We start from the raw sequence: 18157 nt of genomic DNA on the forward strand, positions 1-18157 counted from the left end.
GGATGAAAGTCTGAGGAGAGGAGGGAGGCTTAGGGAAAAGGTTAAAAGGAGAGGCAGAAGAAAAGGCAGGTGGGAGGGTGGAGCAATGAGAGGTTGGAGGGGCGAGTCTGGAGAACAAGAAGGAGAAAGGGAAGGGGGCAAGGCTAGAAGTGGAGCCGGTAAGAGAAGAGGCATCGTTGGGAAACAGAAAGCACGACAGAAAAAAAGGGCACGGGGGAAAGAATGAAATGTAAAGAGATCAAAAGTTTTTCTTTTTTTCATTCCTTTCTCCTTTTCAGTTTTTATTTTAAGGAAAATAGATCTGAAAATAAACATCAATTGTACATAAGAGGCAAATGTGCCACCGTCACAAACCCTTTGCCACATAATGTTCTAGCTCTTGATGTAATCTACCCTTGAGCTGCTGCAAGCAACCAGGCAATCAATGACTATGGCTTTCTTTACTTCAGATTAAAACTAGGTAAATAAAACGTGTTCTGATAAAAACAAACTGAAGTTTGGGTGCGCTCTCTGATCATTAAAGTCTTCATATTCTAAATGTACTCCGACACCTGCAAGTCTGCTTTTTCTTTTGAACACGCAGCTGTTGAGGAACAATAGAATAAAAAACAAACAAACAAACAAAAAAAGACATAAAAATTATAGCATCCAGCGTTTGAGCACTCGGCAAGCAACGCGACTGGAGACAAAGACGCTGCAAGGAGCGTCGATTCCCACAGGAGCGAGCTTTTCTGTGACGCGACTGTGGTTAGATGCCCCATGACAGAGACAGGCCCATCGAATGGAAGGGAAGAGGAATTATCACAGCACAGCCCCAAAGAACTAAAGCTTTGAGGAAACAGAATCCCTGCTCACTCTCTCTCTTGCAGGGCAGAGGCAAAAAAAGCTGAGCATTAAAATTGGGAATTGAAATTCAGCACACAAGCTAATTTTTTTTTTATTAAAACTCCCAATACATGGGCCATTGCAATATAGTGCACCCAGCATTGCGCCCAGCTTAGAATAACTCCCCATGCAATAATGGGATTAGCGCATCCAAACAGGTGGGTGCCAATAGCTCTCATCACGTGTAAATGCCACGTAGATAAGGCTATTAGCTATTACCCCCGATGTAGAAAATCACCGCTTGGCTAACGCACCCTAACATGGCAAATTTAATGCCACTCCGGAGCTGGTGTTAAGTCTTGCCATGAGTCAAGGGAGCATTAATGATTGTTTAAAATCAAGCAACCCTCACCAGGGCTGCAGGATAGCGCAAAGAAAAGGAGATCGGCTCCTAAATTTCAAGGTTGAGAGAGAGGGTAATGCCGGCGGCTGGGGCAGGAAGCCGAACCGCAATAGCTAAGCTAAAAGCTGCCTGCTCCTGCTTAGAGGACCAGAGTAGCATGAGAAGCAGCCGCCCAGGAGCGAGGTCTTGGGGCTGTAGCGGGGTAAGTGAAGGAGTGACTAAATTATTAAGTGTTGGGCACTTAATATTAAATATTCACTCCTTCACTAACTGCCGATTGGTCCATTCACTGTCACATCAGTGAAGGGACCAATCCCCTTTCAGAAAGCTGTCCTGAAAGGAGCTTGGTCCGTTCACTGACAAATGTCAGTGAAAAGGACCGACTGGGTAGAGCCCCGACGGGGGTGAGGAGGGAGCCCTGGCCGATTGTGGTGGGTGCCCAGCCACTTTTCCTGAGCGCCCATTGCGTGTCCCTTTTAGCGTGGCATCTCATTTAGCTATTGCATTGGGCACCCAGCAAAGGAGGATGTGTGCGCGCGCTGGAAAAAAAAAAAAAATGCACCCAGTTTGGTTGCAGGTTTTTTCGCACTTTATATTGCATCAGCCTGACAAAGCAGAAATATGTGTAAGGAAAAGACTTGGTGCACAGCAAAACATGATTTATGCTGTGCACAAATCATGTCTTCCGTGCATAAAGTATGATTTAAAACAAAAGTTACATTTAAATCACTTTGTGCACATAAATCCTATTTTATGCATGGAAAACCTGCTTTTTGTGCAGAAAGCAGGTTCTCTGTGCATAAAATACTGAGAACAGGTGCCGACAGCAGAACTCCACCTTCCACCCGTAGACTAACATTAGCCCCCTGAAACTTTAATCCACCTCGCAAAATGTCCTGCACTAAGGAAATACAAGGGAAGTCAGTGCACCTCTCTGCATTGGGGATAATAGCCAATGCCATCATTTGCATGGAATTTCCATGTGAGGCTGCAAACTTAAAACTCACATTGATAACGCACATTTTTTTTTTGTGCGCAGAACTGCATACTGAGCGCACCTTATGCATTGGTCTTTTTTTTTTTTATTGTTCTTGGAAAAAAAAAAAATAAGAGAATCATTAAAGGCTCAATTCAACCCTGCTCAGGACCGAGAAATTTTTTTGGCAAATAAAAATTAAATCCTGTGTCTGAAAACGTGTCAAAAACCCTGCACAACTAGGAAATAACACGCCCCCTTTTTTTAATTTAAATTTTATTAAGCTTTTAAAACAATATATATGATACAAAAACTAAGAAAACCAGAAAGTCATATCACACTTAACAATACTCATTTATTTATTTTTATTTAAAAACTTTTCTATACCGTCGCTAAGTTATATACCATCGCAACGGTTTACAAATAGGCACATAGACTAAGGTTAGTAAATGTAGGATATCGTACATTCTAACAGGTGCCAATAAGGTTCGGTTACAATTTCATAAATAAAATCATTATTTGAGTAATGTTGGTCAAGTCCAGGTATTTCTTGGTCCCATGCCCCTTCGGGCAGGGTTTTAGGCCTGCCATCCCCTGCTCTCCAGTGTAGCATGTATGAGCAGATTCCTTACACCGGACATGAAATTCATGCTTCTTTTTCAACCGTGCAAAGTCACTCTTGTTGGAAAAGGGTGAAGAAAGGCCACGGAGCAGGCTCATGGTGTGACGTTAGTGCAAAGTACAGGCAAAAAAAAGCCAAAAATGCTCACCCACACATTTCAGTCACTGCTCAGCCTCATTTACATAGGCTCTCAAACGCTTAAGCAGACTTCCTCTGCAGGAAACAATGGCAGAGAAAGCAGCACAAAAGCTATTTGCCTTGAGAAAAAACACACACCTAGGATGCCTTAGTAAGATAAAAAGCATGAAGGCTAACATCTGAAAAATAACAAAAAGCACTGGCCCATCTATGCAATCTACATTCTCCTTAACAGAATGACAGCACTGCCTACTAGAAAAGACTTAACAATGATACCTCAGACAGCAAATGATACCTTTCCCTTACACAAGATTATTCATTGTTCACCTCCTCTGCATCCAACAGAGTAAGATAGAACAGAGAGGGCCGTGATAAATGCAGCCTCATAAGGGCCACATCTCTGCCATACCTGCTCTACAGGACTCCATCCAGCAGCCATGTGCTTATATAAGGGGCTAAACCTGGATATATACTACATACAGTTGGCAGCACCCAAGAAACCAGGCCACCACATCAGGAATGTGAACTGCAATACTGAAAGCCCCTCACACCTCCAACTGTTTCCTCTTTGTACTGGAATACAGCATATAGCAAAACATATAAGCAAACACACCTTGCAGAAAGAACTTGACATTTTATACCAGAAGAGCAACGGCAGCTATTCACTCTGCCTGTCATTTTTTATAAAAGCTGCACGTTACTGGAAAAAACAATATGGCAAATATATTTCTACAGTGAGCGCTCAGCAATACTAGACATGGCCCCTTTAAATGACCTTGCAGCACCGCACACTATAAAAACACCGGCGTCATGTGGTACTGCTCATTCTGTAACTGAATCGGGGGATGCCCACCTGCATCCTTCTGCATACGGACTGGGACACTGGCAGCATGCCATCAAGTGTCCTTCTCTACTCTCCAGTAAGATCAAATGTTCTCCAGTTAAAAAAATAAATAAAATAAAAATAAAAAGCTGCATGTGAAGTTTTGGGTACACACACAGGTTGCAGATGCTCCTAAAACGTGCTGGGAGGTTGGCAGTGAGCAGTAAGAGAGCAATGGTACTTTTTTCACAGGATGCTGGTTAAGGTATATTCATTTCAGGGGTCTTTTGAACTATTTCAGAGACCTGCCACAAATGCGTTCCTGGTCTAGTGACCATCCTACTCTCCACTACAGCCACTAAAGCTTTGATATGCTGATGTGGCAAGAGCTACTCGGTGGCACATCATCTGGTCTTATATACTCCGCTTGCTGACATCTCTGCCCTGTGTGCATGCTCAGTCATCCTTTCCATTCTGTGCTCTCATGACCGCTCACAAAGAAGATGCGTGTGTGTGTTTGCAGGGAGCATGTCATTTCTGAAATTTGGTTTTCAAAAAGTTATTTGAGCCATTTGGTGGACTGACCTATAGCAATGTATTCTGTCACCACTGTGGTCTAAAGCTCACTATGGAACTCATTACATATATGTAATGATTTGATTTCACTTAAGTACAGGAGCTCATAATATGTACATACTGAGTACTGTCGTTCTTAGACTAAAAATAGGCACTTTATATGATACCATTATTTGCAAGTCACCTTTGAATTATATTCCGGATCTCTTTAATGCCTTTACCTGAATGTGGTAGTTTATCAATTGTTTTACGAGTGGCTTACATTTTGGCTCTATGATGAAAAAAGTGTGAAAATGTTTTTCTCCTCACTTTTTCATTACCATTTTCTCTTTATTCTGAGTGAATTATTTTTCCTTGATGTTTCAATATTTAGATTTTTGGCTCTTCATTCTGTAGGAATTTCACAAACAAATCATACCTAAAAAAAAAAAATCCACTTGTTTGAAGCTGCTTTTAAATTGCAAAATCTTGGTTCTCTCTGATCATGGCCTTGTTGATTTTAATCTTTTTCCACAGGGCTTAATTTGTAGACAAAAAGGAAGTGGAATTGTTTGAGAGAGAGGCAGAGCAAGACCAAGTGTGACCTGTGCAAGGCAGCAGAAGAAGAGCCAGTGTGAACTCACATAGGGGCCCCTCTCTCTTTCTGCCCTGGAGATCCTGGTCCTCCCATTCTCAACCCCTCCATGAATTTCCCAGTGCTCCTAGGGCCCTCAAAAGTCTCACCCTTGAGCCCTCTCCAGCAACTCTCCTCCTCTCTCTTCTTAGCCAGTAAGCCGCAGGCCTCCTCTTGGAGCCAGAATCAAATAGGTGCACTCAGCCTTGGAGAATAAGGGCAGATTGGTGTGCACTGCCCGCTGTACTCAGTCTCTTTAAGTGGGGGTGGGGACCTAGAATGCAAAAACATGGTCTGCTCTTTGCCTCCTTGCAAAAGAAAAGGAGGGAGTAGCACTGCATGCTGTCTTCACTCACCCTTTCTATTCCTGCCCCTCGTTTACTTCCCCCACCCCTCAGCTTTCTGAATGCCTCACTCACAAACTGTCCCCCTACAGAATAGGAGGGGAAAAGGGAACAATGGAGAGGGAAGGGGTAAGGGGGGATGGATTAGAGAGCAGGGATTTTGATCAGCTCTCTGCACTCCAGGTTAAGCTCCTTCTCTCTTTTTCCTTGTAGGCTGCTTGGTAGAGAAGGGCCTGGAACAGAACACCCATGCCGCTCTGCCTCATAAAACTGAAAAGTGCTGAAACTCAGTTACAGGCCGTTCCCCCCACACCACACACACAAATGAAGCTTTTTTTTTTTCTTTAATAATAAAAGAACCCAAAGCCTTGTATTTGTCTTGTCTGCACGTATTGCCTAGGTTACAATCAGCAGAGCAGAGTCTGCCTCTCATTTGTATCTATACAACACTGTGTACACCTAGTAACGTAGTAGTAGTAGTAGTAGTAGAAGACACTCTCCAATAGATCTGGATGAAATCTGGTAGTAAAGATTCAAAGTCCAGCTTTCCTACCAAATTTCATGCAAATCCATACATGGAGAGCAGTTTAAAGCATGTGCCAGGTCAGGAGGCAGTGGGAATGCTGCCGACTTTTAATGGATAATGTTATTTTGATTATGGTGTTCACTGCTTTCTGCAGGTGGTACATAAATTAAATTCTTTAGATTTTTTTTATATTCCGCTTTTCAACACTTCAAAGTGTACATCAAAGTGGATATGAACCCTAGTTTCCCTGGGTCATAGCCCACTGCTCTAACCATTAGGTTACTCCTCCACTCCATCCACCTCCAGGACCCTTTATCCCTCTCAATCTCTGAACATTTTTTATTCTTCCCCAACCACCAATCGGCAGCAGGTAGCAAGAGTGGGGAACTGAGCCAGCATAAGCTTACAGTTCGGACCTCCAGCATTGATACCTGGAGGCAGGCAGGCCCACTGTAGTGCCTGTGAGCATTTTATTTATTTAACACTTTTTTATACCGACCTTCATAGTAATAACCATATCGGATCGGTTTACATTTAACAAGAGTATAACTGTAGCATAACTAAAGAAAATTAAAGAAAATTAAAAAAAAAAGAAAAGAAAATTAAACAAAAGAAATGAATAAGGCAAAGTTACATTCAACAAGGATAAAGAACTTGGAAGCTTATGTAGCTGGAAGGAAGTAAAGGTGGTAATAATTAAGAAATACAATAGAGGATACGGGTTGAAGCTTAAAAGTGCTTTAACCTAGAGGTGCCCAACTCGGTCCCTGCTTTCACTACCCTGTTGCAGATGCCACAAGAGCCATGAGGTGCAAAGTGAAAGGAAAGGAATTCAAGGTGGTGAAAAACACTTCTGCACACCATTCTCCTCCCCTAGATATCCTTTTTTAATATGGTTATCACCTAGGAAACCCAAGATATTTGGTTCCTGGGGGACAAAAACAGGGTGGGTGAATAAAGCTCTAGGTCAGATCTTACCTTTCATTCTTATTTGTATTAAGTATCAGATATTAATATAAATCTTAATGTGTTTTTAAAGATCTTACATAGGCCTCCACTATTATGAATCACACACTACTATGTGTAAAGAACAGAAAGAGTACACAGAAAATCAAGCAGCTTGTATTTTAAAAATGGGCAAAAAAATGAAATATCGGTGGAGCAGACACAGACTGTAGTGACAGTGGCATATACAGCAGATGTTAGAACAGCTGTATGCAACTTAAGACCAACACCTGGACACCTCATGCCAGCCACTTATGATCCCACTAACATTACTCCCTAGTTTAATATTTGTTGGTATAGCATTATCATAGGAATAAAGAGCAAAGCAACATCACAGACCCTAAATAATTTATTTTATATATTTTTTCTACCTTCAAATTTACAAAACAAAAACAAACAAAAAAAAAAACAAGTCAAGCTATAAGTACCCTTGAGTTTTAGGAAAAGTCATAGATTACATGATGCTAACCCCCTTATGTGCCTTTTAGTCTGTCGACAATCATGGAGCCACAATACTAACGACAGTAAGGACCTGATCACTGAAAGGGATCATAGAATCAAATTCATATGTTAGGGTCAAACAGACCTCATACAATCTCAGCAGTCTCATTTGTTAGTGCAACTGACCAGTATAACATTGCTCACCGCTGGAATGGCTACTTAGAAAATTTGTAGATTTCCTTTCAAGTGCAGTTAGCCAGATAAGTCCTGCTACATCAAAGTGGAATGAACCGGTACTTTGAAAACAACCTTGTTTCCTTCTCCCATCGGGCAAGCTGTCAGTTTAAACACTACGACTAGCTAAAAAGCACAAATTGTTACAATGAACATTTCATTCGCTGCGTTCTATTAAATATTAATTTTAAAAAACCTATGTAACCAATTCCTGCCTTTGTTCGAAAACCAAAACCATAAGTTAGCTTGAAAATATTTTCACACATAATCTTCCTCTGCTCCGATTGCAACAAGATGGGTATTTCTTTCCCCCCCCCCCCCCAAGCAATTCATGGAACACAAAGGGCGACACTGACCGCGGTCAATCGATTTAACCCATTCAGCAGAAGGGAAGCCAGACAGGAGAGCGCTCTTCGGCCTTCATTAAAACCAAGGAAGATCTCAGGCCATTTACTCTTATTCTGGGTGGTGATTTCTTTCTTTATTTCATTTTTTTTTTATTTTTTTTTTAAGGGGGCGGTTATGACTTAGCAGGATACCGAGGGCTCTGAAACGACCCCGTCCCTAGCTCTGGCTGAGCATCTTGCCAGAAAGAGAAGCCAAATAGGTCCGCAGCACCACAGTCGCTGCCCTGCAGCATCAGCAAACAAGGAGGAAACCACGAGGGACAACAAGGAAACCCAAGAGGGAGGACAGATACACGCACCCGAAAGGCCGTATGAAGGTAGGAGGGAGTGACAGCACAGTTCCCCGTCCCCAGGAAGGGCCCGGGCCCCAGATTGTTGATTTCCAGCCTCCCTTCCCCCGCCCGCCCCGCGGCTGAGCCGGGGCAGATGCCCTTACCTGTATTTTCTGAAGAGCTGGTCCGACTCCTTAAAGCCGTTGTTCAGCAGCATATTGATGCCGGCCAGGGCCAGCTCCACGTCGTCAGCGGCGGACAGCGCGGGTTCCGGCTCCTCGAGCAAAGGCGGCGGGGAAGGGGGCAGCTGTTCGGAGCCGGCCATACTGCCGATCGCTGTGGGTTTGTGTGCGAGACTGGGAAGCCCCGGCAGGAGAAGTGAGGAGGAGGAGGAGCCGCCGCTGCCGCGGCGCTCACAGTTGTCTTTCCCGATCCTAGTGCGAGGTGCAACTCAGTGCACAGGGCGGGAGGAGGAGGAGGAAGGGCTGCGAGTTTTCCCACGCCTGGGAGGTCGGCGACCGCCGCCGCATGCTGTGATCTGCCAGCCTGCGTCGTTTCCCCCCTATTGCACTTTCCTTACACCTAGCAAGAGGGAGGCGGGAGATGGGCGGCGCGATTTTACACCGCAGGCAGGGGAGGAAAACGCAACTGAAACCGGCAGGGGGAAGAAAAAAAAAAGTATTGCTTTCGTCAATGCTCCCGCCTGCCTGGCCGACCTTCGGATGTGAACCGGCCGGGCTAAACTCTTGCAAAGGCAGGTGAAGAGGACGAGCCGCCTGTACCTATGCCATATACATTTAAGAAGGAGAAAGGGGCAAACGTGAGCACAAAACTCGGAGGTGGGGCCAGGAGGCAAACAAGAATGAGAGCTGCGCTTCACAGGATTCCCGTGTCGCGGAATGAATTGTTGTACATTGTACGCTAGCTCGCGGGCAGCAGCGCCCAAGCACGCGCTAATAAGCATTTGTCGGGACTGGAGCAGAGCCTGCCCTCCATCTCAGTTCCGTCTCCTGGCTATTACGTCACGCACTCATCACCCGCCCCTTCCGGACTACAGGCTTCCCCTCTCTGCTGTTTAGCCGCAAGACAAGGGCATCTATGACGTAGGATGCGTGTTGACTCTAAGCCCGTTTTGTTCTTACGCGCGAGCCGCTTCAGCAGCGATCCATCAGCAGATGGTTGTGGGGGTGACGTCACTGACTAACAACCCCCACACACACCCCCCACACTTCCTCCATGTGTTCGTGCTGGGAAAGCTCTTGACCAATGATGCAAGTTTCCGGAGACGAAGAGGGAACTGAAACAGAGCTTTTAGTATAAAGGAAATATATTATAAATAATGATAATAAATAAAGGAAAGATCGGGCTATGATTTGTGATGTCATAGCTTTACCTTTTGTCTATGGAAGTGATTGCTCAAAGAAATTGCTGCTTTTACCGTTAGGCCAGAGGTGAGCAGCCCCACCCCCTTCCATTCATTAACCTGGGTATTAAAATATGTGCAGCACACATTTTTAATGCCCAGATTAATTTTTTTTTTATTCCTGATGCAATATGCTAATGCCAGGAAAATCTATTGGGAATTTTAAAAGGCGCGTTTAGTGTAAAATGTGTGTGTTGCACACGTCTATTGCACATTTTAACTCTGGGAAAGAGGAGAGGCATCCCTGACAGGCTGTAAGTGATGGCAATCACCACCAATTAACTGGATAAATACTGCTTTAGCCAGCTATCTGGTCAGTTGCAGTCTGCATCAGGGAATACTGCTTAATTCCCTCTTTCCTAGCGTGTAGCAGATGGACTCAGGATCAATGGGTATAGTGTACTCCTGATAGCAGTTGGGAGATGGAGTCAGATTTTAATCTGACGTCAGCCTATATATACCTGTGCAGGAAGCTTAGCTCTTCAGTATTTCTCCGTCTCCTAAGCAGTTAGGGACACTACACACACTTGCACAGTGTTAGAAAATCCAAACCAAAGAAGAAAGAAAATCTTACCTCTACAAGACGAGCCCTGCTTCACCTGTGGTGATACCTAAGGGTCCCTCCCCCAGTCGAGAATTCCTCAGGATATTTCCGTGATCCCTTAGAGGTAAGCCTCGGTCCGGTAGCTGGTTCCCAGCGTGGATTTAGCCCCTGAATGGCTGAGAGGCAGCCGGTGCGATACCGAGAGCGGCGGTGAAGGTATTTTCCCTCTCCCCCCGCAGCCGGAGACCGCCCGGCACGAGACCGGGAAGCGCTGAGACAAGGTAAGGTAGAAAACTTTCTTTAAGTCTCCGGTCTCCGAAGCTCGGTTAGCCGCACAGATCGTCCGTTCGGCGTCTGTTAAATCAAGTTGAGCAGCCCCGTCCGGGCTAGACCCCGATCCGGTACGAGGGTCCTCACACGTGGAGTTCCTCCGGGGGGGGGGGGGGGGGGTCGCCATCTTGCCCACGTGGTCGTCGGCGCCATTCCCCCCTTGATTGCTGCATTGCCCGCGTAACTGAGCCGTGCGTAGAGTGGCGAGCCAGGCGCACAAACGACTTGTGCGCACAAACGACTTGTGCGCACAGCGGCGCGCATCTGTGCCGTGCGCACAGCAACGCGCACAACTGTGCCGGGCGCACAGCGGCGCACACAACGGTGCCGGGCGCACATATAGGCCTGTGCGCACAGCGACGCGCACATCCACGCTAAGCGCACAAATAGCAGCCTGCACGCACATCTTCCGGCATCCTGCACGCACAGCGTCGGCGCACCTGGAGCGCACAACTAAGTCTCCTGGCGCGCGCACCTACGCGCACAGATAAGTTTTGAGCCACTCCACACACACAAATCATGGCACCGCTGGCCAAGAAAGCCAAAAGACAAGCCCTCTGCCCAGCCTGCCACCTGAGAGCTGCGCAACCTGAAGTGGCCTCTGCCCTATGCCTGCAGTGCGAAGAGACTCTGGGGGAACCGAAGCAAGGCCCCCCCTCAGCCAGTAGAGGAATCCGGCTCCACCAATGATAGTATCCCGGACCTCTGTATCTCTGGCTCGGACCCTCCTCACATGGGCACCTCAGGGAACTCCACTGGATTCAATGTGGACCCAGGGACTTTTCCAGGGTGGAATTCTTCAAAGGGCTGCGAACCTTTGTCCAGGCGCAATCAGTACTGCCTGCGATACGGCCAGTCTTCACCAGAAGGGCAAGACCTTCCAAGCCCCTCTCGGCCCCCCTCCGAGAAGTGCCTCAGCTGGGCAAAAGTCGCCCCCTAGGGGACACAGACACCTTGGGGGAAGAGCCTGACTCCCTGGAGGAAGGGGAAATCCCTCCAGGGATAGAACCATACCGAACCTCGATGCGATTCTTCTCCAACGAAGAGTTACCAGATCTCGTGTCGCTGAGCCTGAAGACGCTGGCCATTCCTGGCACAAGTACCACGGCAGAGCCAAAGACAAACCCAGTTTTGGTCGGTCTCCGTCAGGCCTCATGCTATTTTCTAATGCTGCAGGCCATACAACAACTGATTGACCTGGAATGGAATGCCCCGGAGGCCAGCTTCAATGGAGGACGGGCCCTAGAAGCCCTATACCCCCTGGAACCCACGGCCAAAGAACTCCTAGGGTTCCAAAAAGTGGACGCCATGGTCTGCGCTATCTTTAAGCGCACTGCCATCCCAGTTGAAGGAGGAGCTGCACTCAAGGATGCCCAGGATAGATGTCAGGAATCCATCCTCAAACAATCATTTGATGTCGCAGCATTGACCCTGCAGATCACTTCCTGGTGCGCCGTTGTGACACGTGTCTGCTTGCTCCTCTCCAGGGACGCAACCACTTCCGCCGAAACATTAGAACCGGCAATATCTTTCCTCATGGATGCGATCTCTGATCTGGTGCACACCTCAGCCAGGGGCATCTCATCCACAGTGGCAGCCAGAAGGCAACTATGGCTCAGAAATTGATCAGCCGATGCGACCTCCAACATGAAGCTCACGAGAATGCCTTTTAAAGGATCCCTCCTATTCGGAAGCAAACTGGAGAAGTTAGCCAACAATTGGGGTGAATCTCCAGTACCCCGGTTACCGGAGGACAGGGACAAAAGAACTCAGCACTCCTCTCTCCAAAGACCCAAGGGCAGAGGAGCCCAGCATTTTAGACAGTACCAAAACACATAGCAAGCATCTCGCCCCGCAGGCAGGACCCAGTCCTTTCGGAACAGATACAACAAGAGGGGAGCCAGCTCAGGTAAAGGCCCCGGTCGCACCCCACAGTGAGAATCAACACCCATCCACAGGAAGAAGCCATAGGGGGCAGACTTACCCTCTTCTACCAAAGATGAGTCGAGATAACGTCGGACAAGTGGGTCCTAACCAGCATTCGAGAGGGATACTATCTGGACTTCCACAGCACCCCTCCAGACAAATTTGTGAGATCACCGTGCCACGCCCTCTCCAAGAGGACGGCAGTGGAAACCACACTGACAAAACTACTCAGCCTAAAGGCGATAACCTCAGTACCCACGCACCAACAAAATACTGGTCCCCAAGAAGGAGGGAACGTTCTGGCCCTTCCTGGACCTCAAGTCCATCAATCGCTACCTGAGGGTACCGCACTTCCGCATGGAAACCCTACGCTCAGTCATAAGGGCGGTACAACCGGGAGAATTCCTGACTTCACTGGATCTATCCGAAGCCTATCTCCACATCCTGGTCCATCACGACCATCAGCACATCTTACGCTTCGCGATACTGGACCATCATTACCAGTTTCAGGCACTTCCCTTCGGACTAGCTACTGCTCCTCGGACGTTCACCAAAATCGTGGTAGTGGTGGCGACGCTGAGGAAAGAAGGAATCATTGTACATCCATATCTGGACGATTGGCTGATCAGGGCAAAATCTCCAGAGGAAAGTCACCAGGTGACCACCAGAGTCAAGAATCTATTGCATAATCTCGGGTGGATTGTCAACATAGCCAAGAGCTGCCTGCAGCCCTCCCAATTGCTAGAGTACCTGGGAGTCCGGTTCAACACCAAACAAGACAGGGCAGTTCTTCCCCCTACAAGGAGAAGGAAACTGATGGACCAATTGCAAAAACTGTTGAACTATGCTCGCCCCAAGGAATGGGACTACCTCCAAGTTCTCGGTCTCATGACATCAACCCTAGAAGTCGTTCCATGGGCAAGGGCCCACATGCGCCCACTACAGCGTTCCCTACTGTCACGATGGAACCCAATGTCCCAGAACTACTCCATTCGCCTCCGGCTACTGGCAGAGGTTCGGACCCAGCTCCAATGGTGGCTACAGGAAGACCATCTGAGCAAGGGAGTAAGACTATCCCCACCGACCTGGATCTTGCTCACCACGGATGTGAGCCTGCGAGGGTGGGGAGCCCACTGCCAGGAACTGACAGCCCAGGGGCAATGGGACAAGGAAGAGTCGGGATGGAACATAAACCGATTGGAAGCCCAAGCAGTCAGACTAGCCTGCCTACAATTCAGTCACAGACTCCGGGGCAAATCTGTCAGAGTCATGTCGGACAACGCCATAACAGTTGCCTACATCAACCGCCAGGGAGGAACCAGAAGCCAACAGGTGTCCCTGGAAATAGACCCCCTAATGGCGTGGCCAGAAGCAAACCTGCAAGGGATCTTAGCCGCCCACATCGCAGGAAAAGACAACGTCACTGCGGACTACCTCAGCAGGGAGAGTCTAGACCCAGGGGAATGGACACTGTCAACCACAGCCTTCCAGTTGATAGTAAACCGCTGGGGAACCCCAGCCATGGATCTTCTGGCAACCCAGTCCAATTCCCAAGTTCTTCAGCCGCAGATGAGAACCACAATCCCAGGGAATCGATGCCCTCGTCCAGACCTGGCCACAGGAAGACCTGCTGTACGCCTTTCCCCCATGGCCACTACTGGGCGGGTTCATCCACAAGATAGAACACCACAGGGGGCTAGTACTTATAGCAGCCCCTGACTGGCCAAGAAGGCCATGGTATGCAGACATATGAAGACTTCTTGCAGGGAACCCTCTGTGCCTACCTCCACACAGGGACCTTCTCTGGTAAGGACCGATCCTCCACGAAGACCCAAGTCGATTCTCTCTTACGGTCTGGCCATTGAAAGAACTCGCCTGAAGAATAGCAGATATTCTAAGGCAGTGATTGACACCTTGCTCCGAGCATGCAAGTTCTCCACGTTTCTAACTTACATACGAATATGGAGAATATTCGAAGTCTGGTGTGAGGACCGCGACATCCTTCTGTGAACAGTCAAAATCCCCATGATCCTGGAATTTCTGCAGGACAGCTTGAAGAAGGGGTTGTCTCTCAACTCCCTCAAAGTTCAGGTGGCTGCACTGGCCTGCTTCAGAGCCAAAGTGGACGGCATCAGTCTATTATCACATCCTGACATTTCCTGTTTCCTGAGAGGGGTCAAGCAAATCCGACCACCAATAAAGTGGCCGGTGCTCCTATGGAATCTCAACCTAGTAATAGACTTCCTAGCGGGAACTTCCTTCAGACCTACATGCGGTCTGTCACTACGGCTCCTGACCTTGAAGACTGCATTCCTAGTGGCAATATGTTCAGCTGTCGCATCTCCGAGCTTCAAGCACTATCCTGTCGGGAACCGTTCCTCAGATTCACACCGGGATCCATACAGCTTCACACTGTCCCTCCTTCCTACCGAAGGTGGTTTCTCATTTCCATCTAAACCAAACCATTTCGCTGCCATCTCCAGACGAACATAAGGACTCGGAAGACTCACGCCTTCTTCACCATCTTAATGTTGGCAGACTCCTAGTCCGATACCTGGAAAGATCAGAATCCGTACGAAAGACGGACCACCTCTTCGTCCTTCACAGCGGGAAGAAACAAGGGGAAGCGGCCTCACGGGCAACGATAGCCCGCTGGATCAAAGAAGTAATCAAGGCGGCCTATGTAGAGGCAGGGAAGCCTCCGCCTCTACAAGGCAAGGCCCATTTCACAAGGGCCCAGGCAGTGTCCTGGGCAGAAACCAAGATGCTGTCACCCGCCGAGATCTGTTGGGCGGCGATGTGGTTCTCCATTCACACCTTCTCGAGGTTCTACCACCTGGATGTCCAGGCCCAGGAGGACACATCATTTGCAAGGGCAGTACTAAGTGGGCCACGGGCAGCCTCCCACCCGGTTCAGGAGTAGCTTTTGTACATCCCATTGGTCCTGAGTCCATCTGCTACACGCTAGGAAATAGAGAAATTACTTACCTGATAATTTTGTTTTCCTTAGGTTAGACAGATGGACTCAGCATTCTGCCCACAGTTGCCCCAACATCTGGACAACTCGGGTGACAATCCCCGAGAGCAAGACAAGCACGGGTAAGCTAGGTATTATCCCTAGTTCAGGACACCCATAGTTGCCGGGTGTCGGCATTTTTCGGTTGAGTGCACTGGCGAGTTCTAATTGGAAATCAATTTAGCTAGTCCGAGTTAACTTGATTAACTTGGCTAACTTGATTATTAAAACAAACATATATCCACAATTGCTTTTCGATGAGAATACTGAAGAGCTAAGCTTCCTGCACGGGTATATGTAGGCTGACGTCAGATTGAAATCTGACTCCGTCTCCTAACTGCTATCAGGAGTACACTATACCCATTGGTCCTGAGTCCATCTGTCTACACTAAAGAAAACGAAATTATCAGCACGGCTCTCTGCATTGCTCATGAATAGTTAATTACCTCCTTTCCATGGCATTAGCATGGGCTCTTGCTAAACCAGCGACAGCTTTTTGAGCGGGTTTATGCATGCGTTATTTCCCCTCGCTAAATGCGTTCTTACATACACGCTTAAAATTACATGAGAAAACATGCATAATACCACATGCAAAAACCCCGCGGAAGGTTTACTACATCGCACCCCCCAGCCCCCAGAGAGAAAAACACAAACGCACCATCCCCAGACAGCAGACACACCCCAGACAAATAGAGAGAAGCATAGACAGAACACAGGTAGACACAGCACACCCAGAGAGACCACATCACAAAGACCAGAGTACACCAAACAAAGACACACACTCCACATCACACCCAGACACACAGCTCTTCACAATAGTAAGGGCTGGAAAATTTTCAAAAAAGTTAGGTGTCAACCAAAATTTTAAAGGAACTGACCCTGCGCAACGTTATTTTTCTTTTCTACAGTTTTCCCTAATTTTTCCTATTGTATTTTTTTTAGTTTGCTCGTCTTTTTTACTTTCTTTTGCCTTGATTTGCTTATTTATTTATTTCTTAGTGCTTTTAACTTCTGTACACTTTTTGCCTTTATATTGCCTTCCCGATTACTCTCACCCCTCCACTTCCTCATTCTCTCTGGCCTCTTCCCTAATCTCACCACTTCTTTATTCCCTGGTGGGCAACAGCTGTGATCTCTGTCCCTGGGTAGGGACCTGGCAGCAACAAGAACTCCTCCTGGGCTGAGGGTGGCAGCTTTTCCTGGGTTGTGGAACACCATAGCAGCCGTTCCCATGTCCAATTCTGCCACAAAGTAAGCTGCTCCCCACCTGGACCCACCACAGTAGAAGTAGCTCCTCTCCATGGCCCACCAAAAGAGATGCATGGCTAAGCTGTGGCACGCCTACATTCTGGCAGCCCCCTCCTTCCTGAGCTTGCAGGGTCTCCACACTACTGAGACTTGACAGCGCAGCCATTTTTTTTCTTCCCTGATTGAGCAGCCAGAGTGCCCCTCTTCATGATTGTTCAGGCCCCCCCCCCCCCCCGTATGCTTACCCCTGCACTAAGCTCGCCTCTACCCACTCACTTTATCTTCCTTTCGCTTCACGCACCCCCGTCATGATCAAGAGAATAGAGCGGTGGTGCATGCGAGATTGGTGCTTCCATCCTTACTGTTGGGCACATTCTCTACGATGAGTGAGATAATCAAATTTGCAGATGACACAAAATTGTTCAGAGTAGTTAAATCACAAGCAGATTGTGATAAATTGCAGGAAGACCTTGTGAGACTGGAAAACTGGGCATCCAAATGGCAGATGAAATTTAATGTGGATAAGTGCAAGGTGATGCATGCATATAGGGAAAAATAACCCATGCTATAATTACACAATGTTGGGTTCCCTATTAGATGCCAAAATCCAAGAAAGAGATCTAGGAGTCATAGTGGATAACACATTGAAATCGTCAGTTCAGTGTGCTGCGGCAGTCAAAAAAGCAAACAAATGTTGGGAATTATTAGAAAGGGAATGGTGAATAAAAAGGAAAATGTCATAATGCCTCTGTATCGCTCCATGGTGAGACCGCATCTTGAATACTGTGTACAATTCTGGTCGCCGCATCTCAAAAAAGATATAATTGCAATGGAGAAGGTACAGAAAAGGGCTACCAAAATGATAAGGGGAATGGAACAACTCCCCTATGAGGAAAGACTAAAGAGGTTAGGACTTTTCAGCTTGGAGAAGAGACAACTGAGGGGGGATATGATAGAGGTGTTTAAAATCATGAGAGGTCTAGAACGGGTAGATGTGAATCGGTTATTTACTCTTTCGGATAGTAGAAAGACTAGGGGGCACTCCATGAAGTTAGCATGGGGCACATTTAAAACTAATCAGAGAAAGTTCTTTTTTACTCAACGCACAATTAAACTCTGGAATTTGTTGCCAGAGGATGTGGTTAGTGCAGTTAGTATAGCTGAGTTTAAAAAAGGATTGGATAAGTTTTTGGAGGAGAAGTCCATTACCTGCTATTAAGTTCACTTAGGGGTAGATCTTTAAAAAATACACGATCGCGTACTTTTGTTCGTGCACCAGGCGCGAACAAAAGTACACTGGATTTTATAAGATACGCGCGTAGCCGCGCGTATCTTATAAAATCCAGGGTCGGCGCGCGCAAGGGGGTGCACATTTGTGCAACCTGCACGCGCAGAGCCCAGCGCGCGCTACCTGTTCCCTCCGAGGCCGCTCCGATTTCGGAGCGGCCTCGGAGGGAACTTTTCT

The 18157-nt window shown here is 47.4% G+C and overlaps 1 protein-coding gene across 1 annotated transcript in view; it reads right to left on the reverse strand.

Annotated features, from left to right (window-relative positions):
• TTC39C (tetratricopeptide repeat domain 39C) overlaps positions 1 to 9320 on the reverse strand; it is a 184433-nt gene extending 175113 nt beyond the window's left edge. Inside the window, exon 1 of the mRNA XM_029591144.1 lies at positions 8370 to 9320. Within this exon, the coding sequence (XP_029447004.1) occupies positions 8370 to 8530 (161 nt within the window). The 5' untranslated portion in view covers positions 8531 to 9320. The remainder of the gene's footprint in view (positions 1 to 8369) is intronic.
• Positions 9321 to 18157: the final 8837 nt, after the last annotated feature.

This window comes from Rhinatrema bivittatum, chromosome 2 (assembly GCF_901001135.1).
Source record: "Rhinatrema bivittatum chromosome 2, aRhiBiv1.1, whole genome shotgun sequence".
Lineage (NCBI taxonomy): Eukaryota > Metazoa > Chordata > Amphibia > Gymnophiona > Rhinatrematidae > Rhinatrema > Rhinatrema bivittatum.